Below are 19,883 nucleotides of genomic sequence, written 5' to 3'. Positions count from 1 at the left end.
AGTATTTGGTTAAGTGGAAGGGTTATGGTCAGGAGGATAATTCCTGGGTCTCTGCCTCTGATATTCATGTCAAAAGATTGGGGCGTGCCTTTCATCGGGCTCACCCTGATCGCCCTGGTGGCGTGGATGAGGGTTCGGTGACCCCTCCTCAAGGGGGAGGTACTGTTATGAGTTCATTTTCCCCTTCACCATTGAGGTCTGATGAACTCCCTCTTCTGGTGAAGGAAGGTAGTGAGGCTGATTACCAAGCACCTGAGCTGGGAGAGGATGACTGGGCGATGGGGATCTCTGACTGGATATAAGGCAGCCGACGCCCTTCCTCCTCGCTGGTGATTTCTCTGTGGAATTCTAGGAGACCAGTCTGATTCCTGCTCCTCAAAAGCTAAGTTTTCTGCTTTGCCTTTTTGCATTTGTGTTTTGGTTTTAGTTTGCCTTGCTTTTCTGGATTCTGCCATTCCCTGCTGGGGTGAGCTGAATTCCTTTTTTGTCGGTTGCACTGTCTTCAGAAAATACCTGAGTACTGACATAGTCTTTTTGAAGCCTAGCGTCTTCAGGGCCTTTTTCCCTGTCAGTCTGTTGGCTCTTATTTTCATAGGGTTTTTCACGGATTGCAGACAGCAGCTTTCCTATCCTGTCCTGTCTAGCTAGCTTGGGCCCCATCATTTGCTCAGTCTATCTTTCTATCTGTGTTAGTGTTTTTTCTTCTTGCTTCACCGTCATTATATGTTGGGGGCTGCCTATTGCTTTGGGGTCTGCTCTGGGGCAGTTTAGATTTCCCTTTCTGTCTTTAGGCTAGGCAGTTCTCCGGCTGTGATCGAGGGGTCTAGGGCATCGTAGGAACCCCCCATGGCTACTGCTAGTTGTTGTTGATAGGTTCAGGGGTCTGCAATCCGATAGCTGCCAACTTCTCTGGTTTTCTGGACTTAGCTAGCATTTCTGTTTTTGCCTCCTACGGTGACTCATTCATAACAGATGAGGTTTGGGATGAAGTGAGATGGGATCGGGTCAAGTGCACAGATAGTGAGATGTGATCTTGAGAGTAGAGTGGAGAGTCAATCTTCTGTAATGGTGGAGAAGTTGGTTTTGGAGGAGGAGGGCAGGGCAGTTAGGAGGAAGGGCTCTGGGGGTTGTTGACCAAAACAGTGATGTTATCAATCTTCTCCTTGAAAAATGAGGCAAAGTCTTCAGCTGAGATGAGTGGGGAGGGAGGAGGTGCTTGGGGCGGAGGAGAAAATTGTAAGTGTTGAATAACTGTTTAGGGTTGTGAGACAGGGAGGATATGAGATGAGAAGTAGATTTGTTTTGCCGCAGCGAGTGTGGCCTTGAAAGTAGTGAGGCAATGTTTGAATGCGAGTATCGCTAATCACAGACCTTATACAGCCGGATCCAGGATGACTATCTGTCACACCTGACACACTCGTGACAAATTGTCAAAACAGTACTTGAATGCAGTTTCAACAAGATACACAATTAGGAACTGACTCCTTAAAACTCAGGCCCACACACGTGCCTGCTCCAGCCTTAAAAGGTCTTGGGTGATGATATCAGAAGTACTTTCTGGGTTACCACAGTATCTTAGCACGGACTAGCACAACGGGAGTCAGCCATAGGAGAAGGAAACAAGATTCGGGACAGGAACCGAGACAGGTGATTAACACAGTGATAGTGGAGGCTTCCTGGTTGTTTAAGGCAGTAGAGGCATTAAGGAACATGCCCACATATTCTATATATAAATTGGCCATGGCAGACTTTGTTGTTACAATCGCAATTTACCATTCCGACGTGCACTCCCTCAAATTCCTGCGAACTTTTCTTAAGGGCTTTCTCATTACACACATTCAATACATCATTGGGCCATGCTGACAAAACTATTGACTTTCTGAAACCCACATCACAACGACTGGGTGGCCACATATTGACACATAGAGCATTAAATATCTCCTGATAGTATCACAAAATCATGTTATGTTCAAAGCTGCTCGTCTTCTGCCGTTCATCTTGGGGGATCATGAGCTAAGAGGAAGGACATATCTATATATGTGTAGGTAGGTCACTTTCTAGGCTTTTCATGGCTGCTGCTGGTTATATTTCAAATGTGTGGTTATATATATTTTATTTCAATCCATAGATATTGCAAACTTTGAAATATTTGAATCTTTTTGATAGAAGGGTTTTCATGAAGTATGGAGAACTCTTAGACGATTACCAAATCCATAACCACATTATAGTCAATCAAACTTTGCACTCGAGCGTTGTTGGTCACATTTCACCTGAAATATTAGATAACCTAAATCTGCCAACCTTCTCCATCAACGACAGTTTAATTCAGTGGAAAACCATTAACAATGAGGTAATGTATTATCCCAGTGATACTTTGGGGTTAAGGCTTTATATTTGATACATTTTCTAATTAAGAAAAACTGTGTCTCTTGAATTTAGAAACCAAAGTCCCAATGTACAAAAAGTTGTCTACCAGGAAGTAGAAAAGTCCCAGGAAATACAATCTATTTTTGCTGTTATGGCTGTATTCCTTGTTCTGAAGGAGAAATATCAAACACTTCTGGTAGGTACTACTTCTACCTACACCTGAGCCTCGGTCACAAATTCAGTCATATTTTGTGATATTTCGTATTTTCTTTCCTATAGACAATGAAAACTGCAGGAGATGTCCTGACCATGAGTGGTCCAATGAGAACAAGACCCAATGTGTCCCCAAATTGCTAGAATTTCTCTCTTACTCTGATCATGGGATACCACTAATTACTCTATTGGGATCCATTTTACTTTTTACAGTGACTGCAGTAATATTGGGGATTTTTATTAGATATCAAGACACTCCAATTGTGAGAGCAAACAACAAGAACCTGAGCTATATTCTCCTGGTCTCCATCATGCTCAGCTTCCTCTGTGTCTTCTTGTTCCTTGGTCGTCCTGTTGATGGTACCTGCATGTTACGTCAGATCTGTACTGGACTACTACTCTCAATATCCATCTCTGCATTGTTGGCAAAGACCATAATAGTTTACATTGCGTTCAAAGCCACCAAGCCTGGAAGTGTGTGGAGAACATGGACTGGAGTAAAACTCCCGAATTGTGTGCTCCTGATCTGCTCCTCCATGCAGGGGGTCATCTGTATGAGTTGGGTAACCCTCTGTCCCCCCTTCCGGGAGCTGGACACACACTCTTATACTGAGAAGATCATAGTTCAGTGTAATGAAGGCTCTGATATTTGGTTCTACTCTGTCCTGGGTTATATGGGGATTCTGGCTGCTGTTAGTTGTATTACAGCTTCCTTAGCCCGGACATTACCGGACAGTTTTAATGAGGCCAAGTACATCACTTTCAGCATGCTGGTGTTCTGCAGTGTCTGGATAGTCATGATCCCGGCTTATCTCAGCACTAGAGGCAAATACACAGTGGCCGTGGAGATATTTGCCATCCTGACCTCTAACGCTGGACTGTCGGGTTTCATATTTTTTCCTAAATGTTACATAATTTTCTGCAGACCCGAGCAAAATACAAAGTCCTATATATTGAGCCGGACTGCGTGAGAGTGGACATGATTCAATCCTTGTAGATTTACGTCTCATTTTATTACTTTGTACATATTTCATTTAATGTTGATATACAGTGGGTACGGAAAGTATTCAGACCCCTTTAAATTTTTCACTCTTTGTTTCATTGCAGCCATTTGGTAAATTTAAAAAATTTCATTTTTTTTTCTCATTAATGTACACTGCACCCCATCTTGACTGAAAAAAAAACAGAAATGTAGAAATTTTTGCAAATTGTTTAAAGGAAAAAAATGAAATATCACATGGTCATAAGTATTCAGACCCTTTAGCTCAGTATTGAGGAGAAGCACCTTTTGAGCTAGTACAGTCATGAGTCTTCTTGGGAATGATGCAACAAGTTTTTCACCCCTGGATTTAGGGATCCTCTGCCATTCTTCCTTGCAGATCCTCTCCTTTCCGTCAGGTTGGATGGTGAACGTTGGCGGACAGCCATTTTCAGGTCTCTCCAGAGATGCTCAGTTGGGTTTAGGTTAGGGCTCTTATTGAGAATCTTATTTCTCATAGTCTGGGAGTCCTTCGTGTGTTTTTTTTTAGCAAACTCTATGAGGGCTTTCATATGTCTTGCACTGAGAGGCTTCCGTCGGGCCACGCTTTGTGGAACTTTTTCCTATGTTCCTACTGCAACTGTGGAGCTCAGCCACAGTGATCTTGGGGTTCTTCTTTTCCACTCTCACCAAGGCTCTTCTCCCTCGATTGTGCAGTTTGGCTAGATGGCCAGGTCTAGGAAGACTTCTGGTGGTCCCAAACTTCTTCCATTTAAGGATTATGGAGGCCACTGTGCTCTTAGTAACCTTGATTACTGCAGAAATTCTTTTGTAACCTTGGCCAGATCTGTGCTGTGCCTTGCCACAATTCTGCCTCTGAGCTCCTTGGCCAGTTCCTTTGACCTCATGATTCTCATTTGGTCAGACATGTACTGTGAGCTGTGAGGTCTTATATAGACAGGTGTGCGCCTTTACAAATCAAGTCCTATCAGATTAATTAAACACAGCTGGACTCCAATGAAGGAGTAGAACCATCTCAAGGAGGATCATAAGGAAATGGACAGCTTGTGACTTAAATATGAGTGTCTGAGCAAAGGGTCTGAATACTTATGACCATGTGATATTTCAGCTTTTCTTTTTTAATAAATTTGCAAAAATTTCTACATTTCTGTTTTTTTTCAGTCAAGATGGGGCGCAGAGTGTACAGTAATGTGAAAAAATTGACTTTTTTGAATTTACCAAATGGCTGCAATGAAACAAAGAGTGAAAACATTTAAGGGGTCTGAATACTTTCTGTACCCACTGTATATACATTTTTTGCAAGCAGGGGACTGTCCCCTATTGTGTGTGTTCTTTAGACCATCACTTATTTTCTTGAACACATATACTGTACTATATAGGCATAGTTCCTTGAGAGTAGCCTCCCCTGGTACCCTTCTTGGAACGCCTCTTCATTGTTGTTGCCTTAAGGTCCCGTAGGCCCAAAGTGTTTGCCTTGAAAAAATTAGTGTTCAAAGTCAGCAACCACACCTGAATACTTCAGCTCGAGATAATGGAATTTTACTCCGTTTCTATTTTCTTCCTTGTTCGAACTAGGGCCAAACTTAAGAGGGGACCCAATGGATCACAAAGTGAAGGAGCTGGAGGCACTCTCAGCCATTCAATCTAAAACTACCCACAGGCGGAGTGCAGAGTGCACACATGTAACAGAGAAGCATGGTTCTATTCCGGAGAGGCAGCCTGATAAACGTGTACCCCATCCAAGGCATGCAGCAGTTAAGCACATTAACCGCTTCTCACCTGAAACAGCAATAGATGTGGAGAGACAGAATAGCCATGCATAGCAATTTTGAGGCAAAGTAATTGGAAGGAGTAGTTAAATCCTTTGATGAGCATTAGGTCCGGCCACAAAGCTAGAGTACAATTACTTTTTTGGCACACTACTCGTACAGATATGGCTGCAGAGTACATAGAGGCTTTTGGGCACAGTGCCACCATATAAGGTATTAACAAATTTCCCCCACAGAGCATGTGTTCACATTTCCCCCACAGAAGCTGATAACAAATTTCACCCACAGAGCATGTTTCCACATTTTCCCCAGAGGAGCTGATTAAAAATGTCACACTCAGACAATAGGGCACAGAAGGCCCCCAGGCAGGCTTGCAGAGTGCGCACACCGGTTTAAAAGCACAGTCCTCCCACAGATATGGGTTACAGAATACACACAGCGGCTTTTAGCACAGTGCTCTCACAGACATGCTTGCATAAGAGTAGAAAAATATCTTTAGACGCACATCACTCCCACCTGCACAGTTAAAAATTATAAAAACTTTTGGTCAAGCACATTACTATCACAGACACAGGTGCAAAGTACACAGAGAGTGTTTTTGGAAAAGTGCGCACATGCAAAACCTAATACTGTTTGTCAGGTCCAAGTGGAGAAGGAGGAGGATGTGACGGTATAGGTGGAAGAGGCAAGGCAGCACGGTGGCTCAGTGGTAAGCACTGTAACCTTGCAGCCTTTGGGATCCTGGGTTCAGATCCAACTAAGGGCAATATCTGCAAGGAGTTTGCATGTTCTCCCTGTGTTTGCGTGGGTTTCCTCCCATTATCCAAAGACATATTGATAGGGAAATCAGATTGTGAGCCCCAATAGGGAAAGTGATGATAATTAGAGTTGAGCGACTTTTGGTTTTTTTAGGGTCGAGTTTCGTTTCATGAAACCTGACTTTTCCAAAAGTCGGGTTGAGCAAAATCGTCCGACTATAGGGAAAAGTCGGGGGTCCGACCGAAACATGAAACCCAATGTAAGTCAATGGGGAATTAAAGTTGGCAGTGAGAGGAGGACAGGAAACACACCTACAGTGCCCATTTGAATGCCAAAAGCATCAATTCTTATTACTTAAGCTTGTCAACCTTAATTTACTTCATAATACTAGTTACGCACTGAAAAATGGGAGTTATTTGGCTACAGTTGTGGGGGGGTAGGGCTGGCTCCAGGTTTTCGTGGGCCCTGGGCGAAAGAGCGCCCCTTTAACACATACCACAACTCATGATGCTCCGATACGGCAGAGAAATAGCAGTATAGTACAATGAAAAATACTTCACTTCTTACATCTCATGACTGATATCCATTTTAAATTCTCCAATACCTCCAAAAACGGACAGTATATAACTCCATACAGTATTATGGCCAGCGCTTAGTGCGCTATACAGAGTAATGAGGCCCATATATTTCTCCATATGGAATCATTGATCCCATATAATGTTTCAAACCGTATATGATGAGCTCCACATAATGCTATAGTATATGTTGGTCCCAATGGATGAAGCTCCACTGTCTTATGGGCCCAAATAATGTTCCATATATAATGGGCCCCATTTCTACTGCTCTAGTGTATAATGTGCCCTGTAAATGCTGCTCCAGTGTCTGATGTCCTCCTTTGGAATGCTCCAGTGTATGGTGGGCCCCATATATCATTCACCAGAGTATAGTGCTCCCCAAAAATTGCTGTCCCAACATTGAAAACAATTACATAAGTCTCCTTGCTAGGGAATCCCTGCACTACTCTGAACTCCTTGTCGTCCCCATCTTCCATCTCACTGCACTTGGCTGTTTAGGCCCTCCCACCGGCAGAGACACTTTTGCGTACTATGCGGTGCCCTGTGCCAGTGCCATCGCCCATGAGTATGCCCCACCCACCTGTTCAAGGAACCTGCACTTTCATCTGCACCATCCTCTTTGTCACCTTGTAAGGTGGTATAGTATGTGGGAAGGGGAACCTGAGTTTCCTCTGGGTCAGATTTTGGCAGTGTAGAGTGCGAGGGGAATGTAGTGGTCTGGGTCAATGTACCAGAAGCATCATCCAGAAGTGGCTGGGCCTCAGTGCACTTGTGGCATCCCCAAGAGTACGGTCACCACTGTGGCATTACCTTCCTCCTAGGGAGTGTGTTGTCAAGCTTGGGAGCAACGAAGGATCTCTCTAGCAGTGAAACCAACACACAACACATTTCCCACTGCAGGCTAGCAGGGAGACGTCTAAACCTGACTGCTGAGGAGCTGCTCTCTGTGGTCGGGAGGAGGTAAGTTAGGGCACTCTGTGTAGGGAAGGGGAACTGTGTGGATGTGAGAAGGGGAGCTGGAGGATGAGCAGAGTTAAGGCTCACTCCTAGCTGGAGCGCATGGTCCCGATTCCGGTCTCCGAGTTTGTAGGGACACTGACGTTCCTGCAGCAGAAACCGGGGGAAGTAGCAGCTATAAATGCTCTGTACCCAACTAAGGCTCGGAGGCCCCAGCATCGACGTGTGGGAGCCAGAAGGAAAAGGCTACAGCTGTCTGCCATACAAGTAAAGTCTGAGGAACATCTGTTAGACAGGAGGCGCTTCAGTGAACCACGGTCCTGTGAGTGCTTCCCCCACAAGCGCTAGAAAGGAGACGTTCAGGAAGGTACATGTTGGCGGAGTGTTGGAAGGGAGCTTTCCATTTTGGTCCCGGAGGTTGGCTGAGGTCCTGACCCGGAGGACACAGCACGGAGGCAGGCATCTGTGTAACCTGCAGACTGTGAGTAAAGCTTTGGAACTGCACGCTCTGGTGTCCTACAGTTATTCCAGCACCGCTACATCTGGGTACCAGCACCTACACCGCCTGTGCCTTTCCCCCATCACTACATCTACACTTCCCTGGGACTCCAGCTCCACCTGTGGGGAGCTTCACCATCTTTGCTGCACAACACCATCAGTCCCAGAGGATCTGCATGCAGCGTCGGCCTAACATCTATGTTGCCGAACACCACAGTTGGCGTCAAACCATCTATATAAACTCTTTACCATTATACCACGCCATTTACATGGGCGCCCAGGGCCACCGTCCGGGTCACCGCTGCTGTGACACATCCCACTGACACCGGCCCGGTACGAGTACCCCACAGCCCTGGGAGGGCGACCCATATGCCAACTGCTGATCGGGCAGCGTTATTTCCACGAACCTCCAAACAGCGTCCATGAAGGCAAAGTTTTTGGTTTCCGGGGGCAGTATGATTGCAAAGCTGAACCTTAAAGGAATGTTCAAAAGGGCACCACCAGGAGTGGAGCCTGTGGCTTAATTGGACTCCACCCGGGAAACCACAACCATGCCACCTAAAGAAAAGATGCACACTTTGAAAGCTTTGTCGATTCTGTGTGTGATGTGGTATGTGTGTTTGTAGTTGTGCTAGTGATTTCTCAGCTTTATTCCGTTAACAACCGAGACTCCGGCATGCCCCCGCAGTACGCGTCAAGCTTACTAGAGGGATAAGCACGGCTCTGGCACGTGAGATCGAGCAATAACAGGTCTAGCATTCCCGTACATGTCCAGGGCTGCATGCATGCTACACTGAAGGGACCAGCTGTTGCCGCTTACAGGTGCAGATAACCTGCTGAACTCCGTTAGTGATGGGGATCTGGGATTCAGATTATTCCCCACGAACGAATGATGATTTCCCAGTAAGTTCAGGTCAACCGCAATTCCGAAGTTAGGCCTAACCGTCATTCCTGAAAAAATTACGTGTCCAAACCACAGGTGCTGTAGCTTGCTTAACAGCTCGGCAGCCGTTCTCAGGCCCAGTATGGATTCAACAACATTGTAGAAAGTTGATAAAGGGTACAGTTTCACCGGATAACACGTATATATGTAGCCTAGTTTACACATTAAAAATATATGTCTATAGATCAGGAGGCAGACTCAGATGTTCTCAGGCCCAGTATGGATTTGACCAGATTGTACAAAGTTGAGAAAGGGTACTTTATCACTGGATAGCAGGTATATATAGCATAGTTTAAACATGTAAAAGCTCCGTGTTCTCAGTATGGATTACACAGCAATCTAAAAAGTGGAAAAAAAGGAAATGCATTTGAGGCGTACACAACTATATACTTTTGGTGTTATTTTTAAATCTTCATATATATTTCTGTCTCAGTAATACAGTCCAGCCTCTCCGCAATAGGAAATGAGATGCATACAATTACTGACATAAAGGCTAGTGATTGCAGGAATCTAGGAATTACTATTCACGGGAAAAACTTCCGTCACAATTCTCATAGGCGATGCTGACCCTCAATTAATTTGTGTGTTGAGACAGTGAAAACATTTTTTTGTGAATAAAGTCTTGCTGTATCGCACTTCCGTTGATTCCATCACTGTTACTCAACTCAATCAAATTTTTATCACAGGGAGCGATGTAAACATGGTGCTCACTGGCTATCATGATCTGTAACGTAACTTTGGAGTGCAAAAGACAGAAGCCACAGGCAGTAGGCGATTCTATTTGATTGGCATGAGAGGGCACATTTTAAAATGTGCGCCGGAATGTCACACGTTTGTGAGTAGGAAAACTGTGAAAGCTGATGATAAACCACCACTGCATGTCATTGTGAGTCGACGTCCATAAGAAATGGAAGCCATTGATCATCTGGAGCTAGAGCCCGGCCAGCAGGACAGGGCATAGCTACATCTTAACCATCATCTTTCAGTTGAATCAATTTGTAGTGGCAGTCCCAGTGAAGGATTTGACAGCCCAGACTACACAGCGGAGGAGCAGGGAGAGGTAAGCATTGCAAATGCGGGGGCCCTGCCCAAGCAAGGGGGGCACACTCGTGGGCGTCGGTACTGGCACTGGGCCCCTCATAGTACGGCGGTGTGTCTGACGGCGGGTGTGCACCACCACCGTCAGAGACACTTGATTGCACTATGAGGGACCCTGTGCCAGTGCCCGCGCCCAAGAGTCAGCCTACCCACCTGTCCAAGGCAACGGCACTCGCACGGTTTCGTGCGCTAGGTGGTGACCCTGGCCATGGGGGGGCAGCCCAGTTAGGGCGGTTTACAAAGTGGCATATGTTGATGTGGGACATTCTGCTGCTGCAAAAGGCGAAATAGGTCAAGTTCGCGGAATAGGAGGAGGAACAAAGCAAGCCATTTTTCTGGCAACCTATGTGTCATCAAAGGAAGGTGGGACAAAATCCTTGGAAACCCATGCATGGTTCATTTTAATGAAGGTTAGATCATCCACATTTTGGGTTGACAGACGGGTCCTTTTTTCTGTCAGGATTGATCCAGCTGCACTGAAGACTCTTTCCGATAGCACACTTGCAGCTGGGCAGGCGAGCTCCTGTAAGGCATATTGTGCCAATTCAGGCCAGGTGTCCAGTTTAGCGGCCCAATAGTCAAAGGGGAATGACCTGTGTGGGAGAACATCGATAAGGGAGGAAAAGTAGTTTGTAACCATAGTTGACAACTGCTGTCTCCTGTCACTTTCCATCGATGCAGTATTACCAGTTGTGTGAGCGGTACTTGAAAAACCAGTCCACAACATTGTCATGAAACCCCTGTCTCCAACGCCACTTCTGCTGTGTGCACCACGAACACCTCTGCCAAGCTGCCCCCGGCCCGTACGGCTCGTGTGAGAACCATCACCGCTGCTGTGTGCTGGGAATGCCTCAACCAACCGGTTTACCAGAGTTGCTTGTTTATTAGCCAATATTAGGTCAAGGTTCTCCTGTGGCATGATGTTTTGTAATTTGCCTTTATAGCGTGGATCCAGGAAGCTGGCCAACCAGTAGTCGTCATCGTTCATCATTTTGGCAATGCGGGGGTCCCTTTTTAGGATCTGCAAGGCATAATCTGACATGTGGGCCAATGATCCCGGTGTCAATGATGCACTGCGAGTGCTGGTTGGAGGAGCACTTTCTGGCAAATCCACATCCCTCCAGTCACGCACAAACCAAGTACCAGACCTTGCCACGCCAACATTTTCACTTGCCCCACGAGATGCATCCTCCTCCCCTAAGTAATCATCCCCATCATCATCCTCCTCCTCCTCTTCTTCCTCCACCTCGTCCAGGAGAGGTCCCTGAGCAGACAATGGCTGAATGTCATCAAGGATTCCCTCCTCTTCCTCCTCGTCAACATTGGCTGCAGACGCCTGCTCCTTAAGGTGCGTCAAAGTTTGCATGAGCAGACGCATAAGTGGGATGCTCATGCTTAGGATGGCGTCGTCTGCGCTTACCAGCCATGTGCATTCCTCAAAACACTGAAGGACTTTACAGAGGTCTTTCAGCTTCGACCACTGCACACCTGTCAACTCCATGTCTGCTCTCAAAGTGCCTGGCCGTGTATCCTCCAACAAATGCATTATGGCCTGCCTCTGTTCGCACAGCCACTCAACCATGTGCAGGGTGGAGTTCCACCTTGTTGCAATGTCGATAATGAGGCGGTGGTTGGGAAGGTGGAGCAATCGCTGCAGCTTCTACATACGAATGGAGTGTACAGGTGACCGGCGGATGTGCGCGCACAGTCTTCGCACCTTCTGAAGCAGGGCTGTTAACTCCGGATAATTGTTGAGGAAGCACTGCACCACCAGGTTCAAGGTGTGAGCCAAGCAAGGTATGTGGCTGAGTTTTGAAAGGGCTATGGCTGCCACAAAATTACGGCCGTTATCACTAACTACCTTGCCTGCCTCAAGATGTATACTGCCCAGCCATGACTCAGTTTGTCGCTGAAAGTACTCGGCCAGCACCTCCGCGGTGTGTCTGTCACCCAAACACATCATCTGCAACACTGCCTGCTGACGCTCTCCACTAGCTGCTCGATAGGGGGACACCTTGTGTGCAACAGTGGCAGCTGCAGATGGAGTGCTCATACGACTGCGCTCTGTGGATGAGCTTTCGCTTCTGGAGGAGGAGGAGGGTCAAACGCCTACAGCCAACTGTTTCCTATACCGTGGGCTAGGCAGCACTGTCCCACCACCGCTGTCCCCTGTGGACCCTGCATCCACCACATTAACCCAGTGCGCAGTGATGGACACGTAACGGCCCTGGCCATGCCGACTGGACCATGCATCTGTTGTGAGGTGCACCTTTCCACTCACTGACTGCTTGAGTGCATGGACAATGCGGTCTTTCACATGATGGTGGAGGGCTGGGATGGCTTTGCGAGGGAAGAAGTGGCGACTGGGTAGGTCATAGCGTGGTACTGCATAGGCCATGAGTTCGCGGAAAGCTGCGCATTCCACCAACCGATAGGGCATCATCTCTAACGAGATTAGTTTGGCAATGTGGGCGTTCAAACCCAGTGTACGCGGATGAGAGAGTACTTTTTTGACCTACTCATAGTCTCTGGGAGGGTGAGCTGGACTTGAGAGCTGCATATGGTGGAACTAGCGGTGGACAGGGCGGACTGAGAGAGGGTTGATGATGGTGATGGAGTTGGTGTTCTTTCTGATGGCCTAGATTCAGTCTTTCGTTGATATAACAGTGGGATTCCCTGACTGCTTTGGCCTTGCAACGACACCTCAACATTTGCTGCTGTGCTAACCGGTGGGCTTACAGTGGGGGAAACAATGTAGCGTTGCTGACTACCTTCTTTGTGATCAGTTGCACATGTGGTACTTGAGGTTTGGTGTTGTGTCCACGCTTGCAAGTGCATGCTGGCTAAATGTCTAAGCATGCAACTGGTATTCAAATTTTTCAGATGTTTCCCTCGGCTAAAGGTCTTTGCGCACTTCTTACAGATAACCTTGGCCTGATCATGAGGATTTTGTTAAAAAAAGTGCCACACTGCACTCTTCCTACTTTGGAAGACATTTTGCGGCCTAGCACGCTGTGCTATTTTGACCGTCTGGACAAGCTGTCCAGCAACTCTTTTGATTTTTGGAACCTGTCTTTGGAGTGCTCCGGGCCTGCCAGATAACAGCTGTTGCGATGTCGGCTGTGGATGCTCCTCCTCCTCATCTGAGCTTTGGAAGCAGCACCCTCTTCCCCCAATGGATGCCAATCTGGGTCAACAGCTGGGTCATCCATCACCTCCTCTTCAATGTCATGTGCACCTTCCTCTGTGTCACCGTGTATGGTGGTATAGTATGCGGGAAGGGGAACCTGAGTCTCATCAGGGTCAGAATCTGGCTCATTACACTGCGAGGACAATGTAGTGCTCTGAGTGAATGTACCAGCAGAATCATCTATCAGTGGCTGTGCATCAGTGCACTCCATGTCAGATTCATCTTGGCCTGGGTAATTCACCATTTCACTTGATAACCCAGGCATGGTATGTGAAAACAGCTCCATGGAGTAATCAGTTGTATGGCCTGCGTCATCCTTCAATCTTGGTTGAAATGAAGGACACAAGGAAAGGTGTGGTTCATGAACATGAGCCTCCAATGACGACTCAGTGCTTTTATTTTTTACAACTTCAGAAGAGGAGGCGATAGAGCTGGAGGATGAGTCAGCAATGTAAGCCAAAACTTTTTCCTGAAGCTCTGGCTTTAAAAGCGGTTTGCGAACTCCTAGAAAACTAAGCCTTCGAGGCCTTGTGTAGCCAGACGATGATGCAGGCTCAACACCTCCTGCATTCGGTCCTATTTTCCTTTTGCCACTACCATCAGATCCACCACCAACACCATCATTACCAGCTGGCAACCCCCGCCCAATTCCACAGCCTCTTCCACCAGCCTTCCTCATTTTTGGTAAAAATGTACACAAATTCCCACAAACTATATAGTAATGTAAAACAAGGTACAAGGTGTATATTGGACAGGGGAGATGTAGAATTTCTGAACACACTTGTGGACACTGTTGGATTGTGTGAGGCCCAGTGAATATCACACCGCTATGTCACAGGCTCAATGTCGCAGGTGTGAAAAATGTCACTATAGGACAGGGGAGATGTAGAATTTCTGAACACACTTGTGGACACTGTTGGATTGTGTGAGGCCCAGTGAATATCACACCGCTATGTCACAGGCATAAATTGGCTAGTGTATGACAAACTACAAGGTGTATATAGAATTGGGCAGAATAGGAATCTCCCTAGAGTGGAGGTCTGTAAGAACGGAACATGTCCTCGACTTATTCTTACAGAGTCAAACACAGATAGCATCACTGTGGCCGTGATAACAGCCGTTACACGGTACTGAGAGAGGAGCGTGCACGTACACCGCTGTCCGGTGTCCGTAAAATTGTCAAGCTCCGTGTTTTTTAAGTATACGGACTGACACGCTGTCTCTCTATAGTTTTGAATGTGATCAAACAGCAAATATACTTAACTGTTTGAAAAACAGACAAAACTAGAAGGTGGAGTTCTGTAAGAACGGAACATGTCCTCGACTTATTCTTACAGTCACACACAGATAGCTTCACTGTGGCCGTGATAACAGCCGTTACACGGTACTGAGAGAGGAGCGTACACCGCTGTATGGTGTGAAAAAATGCACGCTCAGTACCTCACCAGGACAAAAAAAAATTGGATTGCTTTTAAAAAAGCAGTTTGCAGAGCAGTGGGAAAACAGCAATGCAGCTATCAGGAAGCCTTATAAGGCAGCCTAACAACCAACACAGCTGATCCAGCAAAATATAGCCTCCACTTGCACTGCACACACAGTGACTGGTGTGTTGTACAGGCAAAATCGCTAGCAGCAGAAGCAGTTTTTGGTGTCTTCTTCCCTGCCTAACGCTCTCCCTACAGAATCATCAGCAGCAGCAGCTCTCCCTATTCTGAGATCAGCATGAGTAACATGGCGGTCGGCATGCACGCCCTTTTATACCCCCTGTGACGCCCCCCAAAGCAAGCCAATCACTTGCATGCCCTTCTCAAAGATGGTGGTGACCCCTGCCTATGTCATCACGTTGCCCACAGTGTCCGTGGATCCTGATTGGCTGAAAAAGGGCGGAAAACAAACTTTTGAAACTCGACTTTGGCGCTAAAGTCGCCGAGCTCGTGGTCGACCTCACCCTAGGGTCGGGTTTCGTTTCATGAAACCCAACTTTACCAAAAGTCGGCGACTTTTGAAATTTTTCGACCCGTTTCGCTCAACTCTAATGATAATGTCTGTAAAGCGGGGTTTTATGGGTTTTTTAACTGCATTTTTTCTTTTTTTTATGGAACTGACATAAAACCTAGAATTTACAAAACTAAAACTAGTAATATAACCAGAAAGCACAGGTCCATGTGGAGGAAGAGGTGGACTTGGCTGTATGGGTGGAACAGGCAAGGGAGAATTAATCCATAATTTTTTTTTGTATTTTTGTATTTTTTTTGTTTTTTGTATGTTTGTTATTGAACTGACTTAAAACAATCTAGATTTAACAAAACTAAAACTAGCTATCTAGAACAACGAAGCGTAGGTCCAAGTGGAGGAAGTGTTGGACGTGGCGATATAGCTGAAAGAGGCGGAGGAGTAGGGCGCCAACAGTTTTTTTTTTTCTTTGGGGAGGAGGAACTTAAATAAAACGAATGGTGAATAGAGTTGAATACTGGCTGGGTACGACTGGTATAGTTGTCTAGTCATCTAAACGTATGGACTAGTCGTGTAGGATCTACGCCTGGTTCGTTTTAAGCAATGTTAGGTTCCCCATGTTTGATGTGGACAGAAAAATTCACCTGTCTGTGATCACACCCCCTGCTTTGCTCAGGCGATGTGCCCAATTTGGAGACCCATAAGTTAAATGGGGCACACCCAGCTGTTAGTAAGTGGAGATGTATGGACAGGTACTCTTCCACCATGTTATTGTTACTGGCTCCTGCTAATATGGATCATATCAGATGTTGGTTCCTGATGTTGTGGCATGCTCATAAAGTTTTACCGCATTTCGGATATGCTAACCATGCCTTTCGAGGTGTTGGTGGTACCCCAGCTGTGTTAGCAACTTCCTCCTCCGCCTCTGCCTTGTTTTTCCACTGAGCCCCTGCTGTCAAATGGGAAAGCCATCAGCAGTTTCTCTACCAGCATCTGCTTGTATTCAGAAAAATATTTAGAATTGAGAGTTCTCAGTGGTTGATACTTTTAATGGCTAACTGAAAAGATGGTAACAAATTGCAGCTTTCGAGATGCCTGCTGCTGCTCTCAGTCTCTCTAGCACATGCATGGTGCAACTTACTCATCCTCCAACCAAACAAGTGGTTGAGTATCAATGCACTCAGTGTCTTCCACTTCTGGGGCAAGGCCAGGTGGATGGCCCACTGAACCCCAGCCAGCAGAGTCATCAAAAAGCAGAAGAAACTGCTGCATGACTTGAGGTTCAGACTGCTTGGTTGATTGCAAGGGAATGAGGTAGCAGTATCGGACGATCATGGTCCTCAGGTGGTCTGCAGTGGACCGGATGGAAGATAATGCAAACAAACTGGAGCCACTCTCAGCCATTTAATCAAACACCTTTTCAACATCTTGTGGCCTCACCATTCATGCAGAGGTATTCGGGCACCAGACAAAGGTGTTCTATTTGGGCACGTAGCAGGTACAGAATGACCATGTACTCTCCTTGCATCAGCTACACCACTACAACATCTGCAGCTACAACAGCACCACCATGGTCACATCCACATTCCTTATGGAGGAAAATTAGATTTATTTGCAACACTACTAGAAAACAAACAGTGGACCTGAAAAATTATTTATTTGGCCTATATAAATGGCAACGAGATGGCTGATGTCAATTATTTATTTCCCAGATTACTAGAAAACACACAGCGGCTTACAGGCACACTACTCCCACAGGCAGGAGGGTGTAGAGTACACACAACAGCTTTAAGGTACTCCCACAGAGGAGGGTGCAGAGTAAACACAGCAACTTAAAGGAACAGTACTCCCACAGGTAGGAGGGGGCACAGTACACACAGAGGCTTAAAGGAACAGTACTCCAACAGGCGGGGTGGGGGGGCAGAGTACACACACACAGTAGCTTAAAGGCAGAGTACGCCCACAGATATGGGTTGCAGAGTACACACAGTGGCTTTTTTTGCAGAGTGCGCAGTCAAAATCTTTCTGTCACTCCCGGGGCATCCTATTCCTACACTAATTAGAGCATAATGGAAGCGCAACTCGTCATCCGGTCAATCGCTCGCTGACCCTGTAAATCACAGCTATGCCAACACTTGGCATGGCTGTGATTGCTTTGGAAGTGCCAACAGTCTACAAGCTTGTGGACTGGCTGTGCTGCCGCCTTTCAACAAGCTTTATTAGACTGGCGAACCCGAGCAGGAGACCGGATATACAGTAAAAAGTCCATGTTTGGGGTTCGGTAACAGACACTATGGGTTTAATACGGACCCCGAACTTTACCGTTGGAGTTTGCTCATCCCTAATATCTAAGACTTTTATGACATATATGACTTTGGTATCAATAAAAATTACAATTCGATTTGCAAAAAACAAGCCCTCGCACAGTTCCGTTAACAGGTGGATAAAAAAGTTAAGGCTCACAAAAAACGCTGACACACACCAATTCTTTTTTTCAGAGATTTTTAACCATTAAAAAATAAAAAAAACTTCAGTCTGGTATCACCATTATCGTACTGACCTAAAGAATCATGTTGTGAGGTCAATTTTACCATCCAATCTAAGCTGTAAAAGCCAAACGCAAAAACTGGTGTTGAAATTGTGAATTTTTCACCATTTCATCCCAGTTGGATTTTTTCCATTTTCCACTAGATTATGTGATAAAATGTATAGAGCCATCCAAAACTACAACCCCCCAAAAAAAGAGTCCTCATAGGGTGATGTGAAAATAAAAAAGTTATTGCTCTTGAAAGAAGGGGATGAAAAAATTGAAGTGCAAAATGGAAAAATTGCCTGGTCCTTAAGAAATTCATATGTTCACTGTCTTTAAGATATGAAGCAGATATTACAGAAATTAATTTTGCATCAGCTAAAAAAGTGTAAATTTTGAAAGTAAAAGCTTCTTGGCTAAACAGATGTTTAATAGAAGTTACATGGATGCTCCACCTTTGGATGAGTTTAGTGAGGAAGGAGCCATCGCTGAAGCTCTCGAGGGGCCAACAGATCACTGGCCAGTTACAGCTTGAATGTCAAAAATGATCCACGTCTCAAATCAAAAGTTTTACTTGCAATACAAGCTCTGACCATTAGGAGTGCTAGTGATGACCTTGACCACCATTATTTCACGCAGCGCACAATGCTCTTGCATTAAGGCTGCACAGACCTTGTATGTCGTCTATTTAATAATTATCTTAGATTTAAAAAAATAATGATAATAATGAAATTAAAGGAAAAATGTATTTTAGCATTTTCTCTCCAGACACTACATGTAATAAGAATAATCTCAGCAGTGAGCAAACAAGGCTCTAAATCAGGTCTCTGCTCTTCTGAGCTCCATATAAGACGCCTGACTCTATTCCAGCTCCTTACACCGACAGACACCTCCGATTCTCCAGAGCCGCTGATTCTTCTCCTCTACTGACACAATCTCCACATTTGGAAATGCTCTCACTCGTGTTGTTGCTACTGTTGTTATTGTTGTATTTGACACCTTGTGATTCTGGAATCAAAGATCCATCGTCGGCCTGTAATCTGCACATTGCCCCAACCTATAAGGATTATGAATATGTGCAGGATGGAGACATCATCATCGGGGGAATGTTCTCTGTTCACTGCTTGATGGAACAAAGATCAATACCAGAAAACCCATTTATCACCTCCATGTTTTGCACCAAGTAAGTAAAACTATGCAATCATGAATAGGGATCAGAGAACGTGTTTGGTGATATTCGGATATCACTCGAGCATCTCAGTGCTCAGATGTGCTCGGCACTCAAAGAGCATTGTTTGGTGCTTGGATGCAATGCTCAAATCCCTGCCCCACATATTTGATGCCTGTTACACAGCCAATAAACACGCAGGGATTGCTTACCACTCACCGTAATGCCATAGCCCTCTTGATATCAGAGGTTAAAAAAGGACCGGCGTCGCCACCCTCGGCACACTGGTGCGATTATACAGCTCAGGGACAGTTCTGATTGTAGAGAGAGAGTAGTTTCCAAGTGTGTATGCGCACAGTTTCAGGAATGAGTTCTCTAGTGGTGATACTGCTGCTTAACCACCATACTAAAAGTCCTTCTCAGGGCTAATCTTGTGCTTTCCTGTTTCTATGCCATACATCCTGCATTTAGCCTAGGGACAGCTGCTGGAACAGCGAGAGTGGCTGATTACAGCCTCTAGGCAGGGCTTAGGGCTTTGCATTTCTTTGCTAAATATATTGCTGCTGCAGGTGACCACATTTCTTTTTTGTTAACAAATTGACTGTATTATCATCCATATAGTTTAATCTGCTTTGTGTTCAATTGCGATGGTTTTAAACTTACAAAATCACTTTGCCTGCTGCAGGGGAGAATATTTTTTTGTGTGCGTGAACAAATTGACTGGATTGTCATCCCTGCTTTGTGTTAAATTACGGTTGTATTAAACTCCAAAAAAAAGCTTTGCCTGCTGGAGGTTACCAAAAATGTTTGTGAAAGAACTGCCTTTAATGTCATCCATACAATTTAGCCTGTTTTGTGTTAAA

At 45.7% G+C, this 19,883-nt stretch overlaps 1 protein-coding gene across 1 annotated transcript; it reads left to right on the top strand.

Moving 5' to 3' along the window:
• Positions 1 to 2,176: 2,176 nt before the first annotated feature.
• LOC141074087 (vomeronasal type-2 receptor 26-like) lies at positions 2,177 to 3,551 on the top strand. Its single transcript, XM_073561602.1, has 3 exons — positions 2,177 to 2,350; positions 2,440 to 2,563; positions 2,647 to 3,551. Exons 1-3 carry the CDS (start codon positions 2,177 to 2,179, stop codon positions 3,549 to 3,551), a joined length of 1,203 nt encoding a protein of 400 aa, XP_073417703.1.
• The last annotated feature ends 16,332 nt before the right edge of the window (positions 3,552 to 19,883 follow it).

Source organism: Dendrobates tinctorius, unplaced genomic scaffold (assembly GCF_039654945.1).
Source record: "Dendrobates tinctorius isolate UK_male_01 unplaced genomic scaffold, ASM3965494v1 ptg000323l, whole genome shotgun sequence".
Taxonomy (NCBI): Eukaryota; Metazoa; Chordata; class Amphibia; order Anura; family Dendrobatidae; genus Dendrobates; species Dendrobates tinctorius.
The sequence above is the reverse complement of the archived record's forward strand: the minus strand, read 5'-3'. Positions and strand labels throughout refer to the sequence as shown.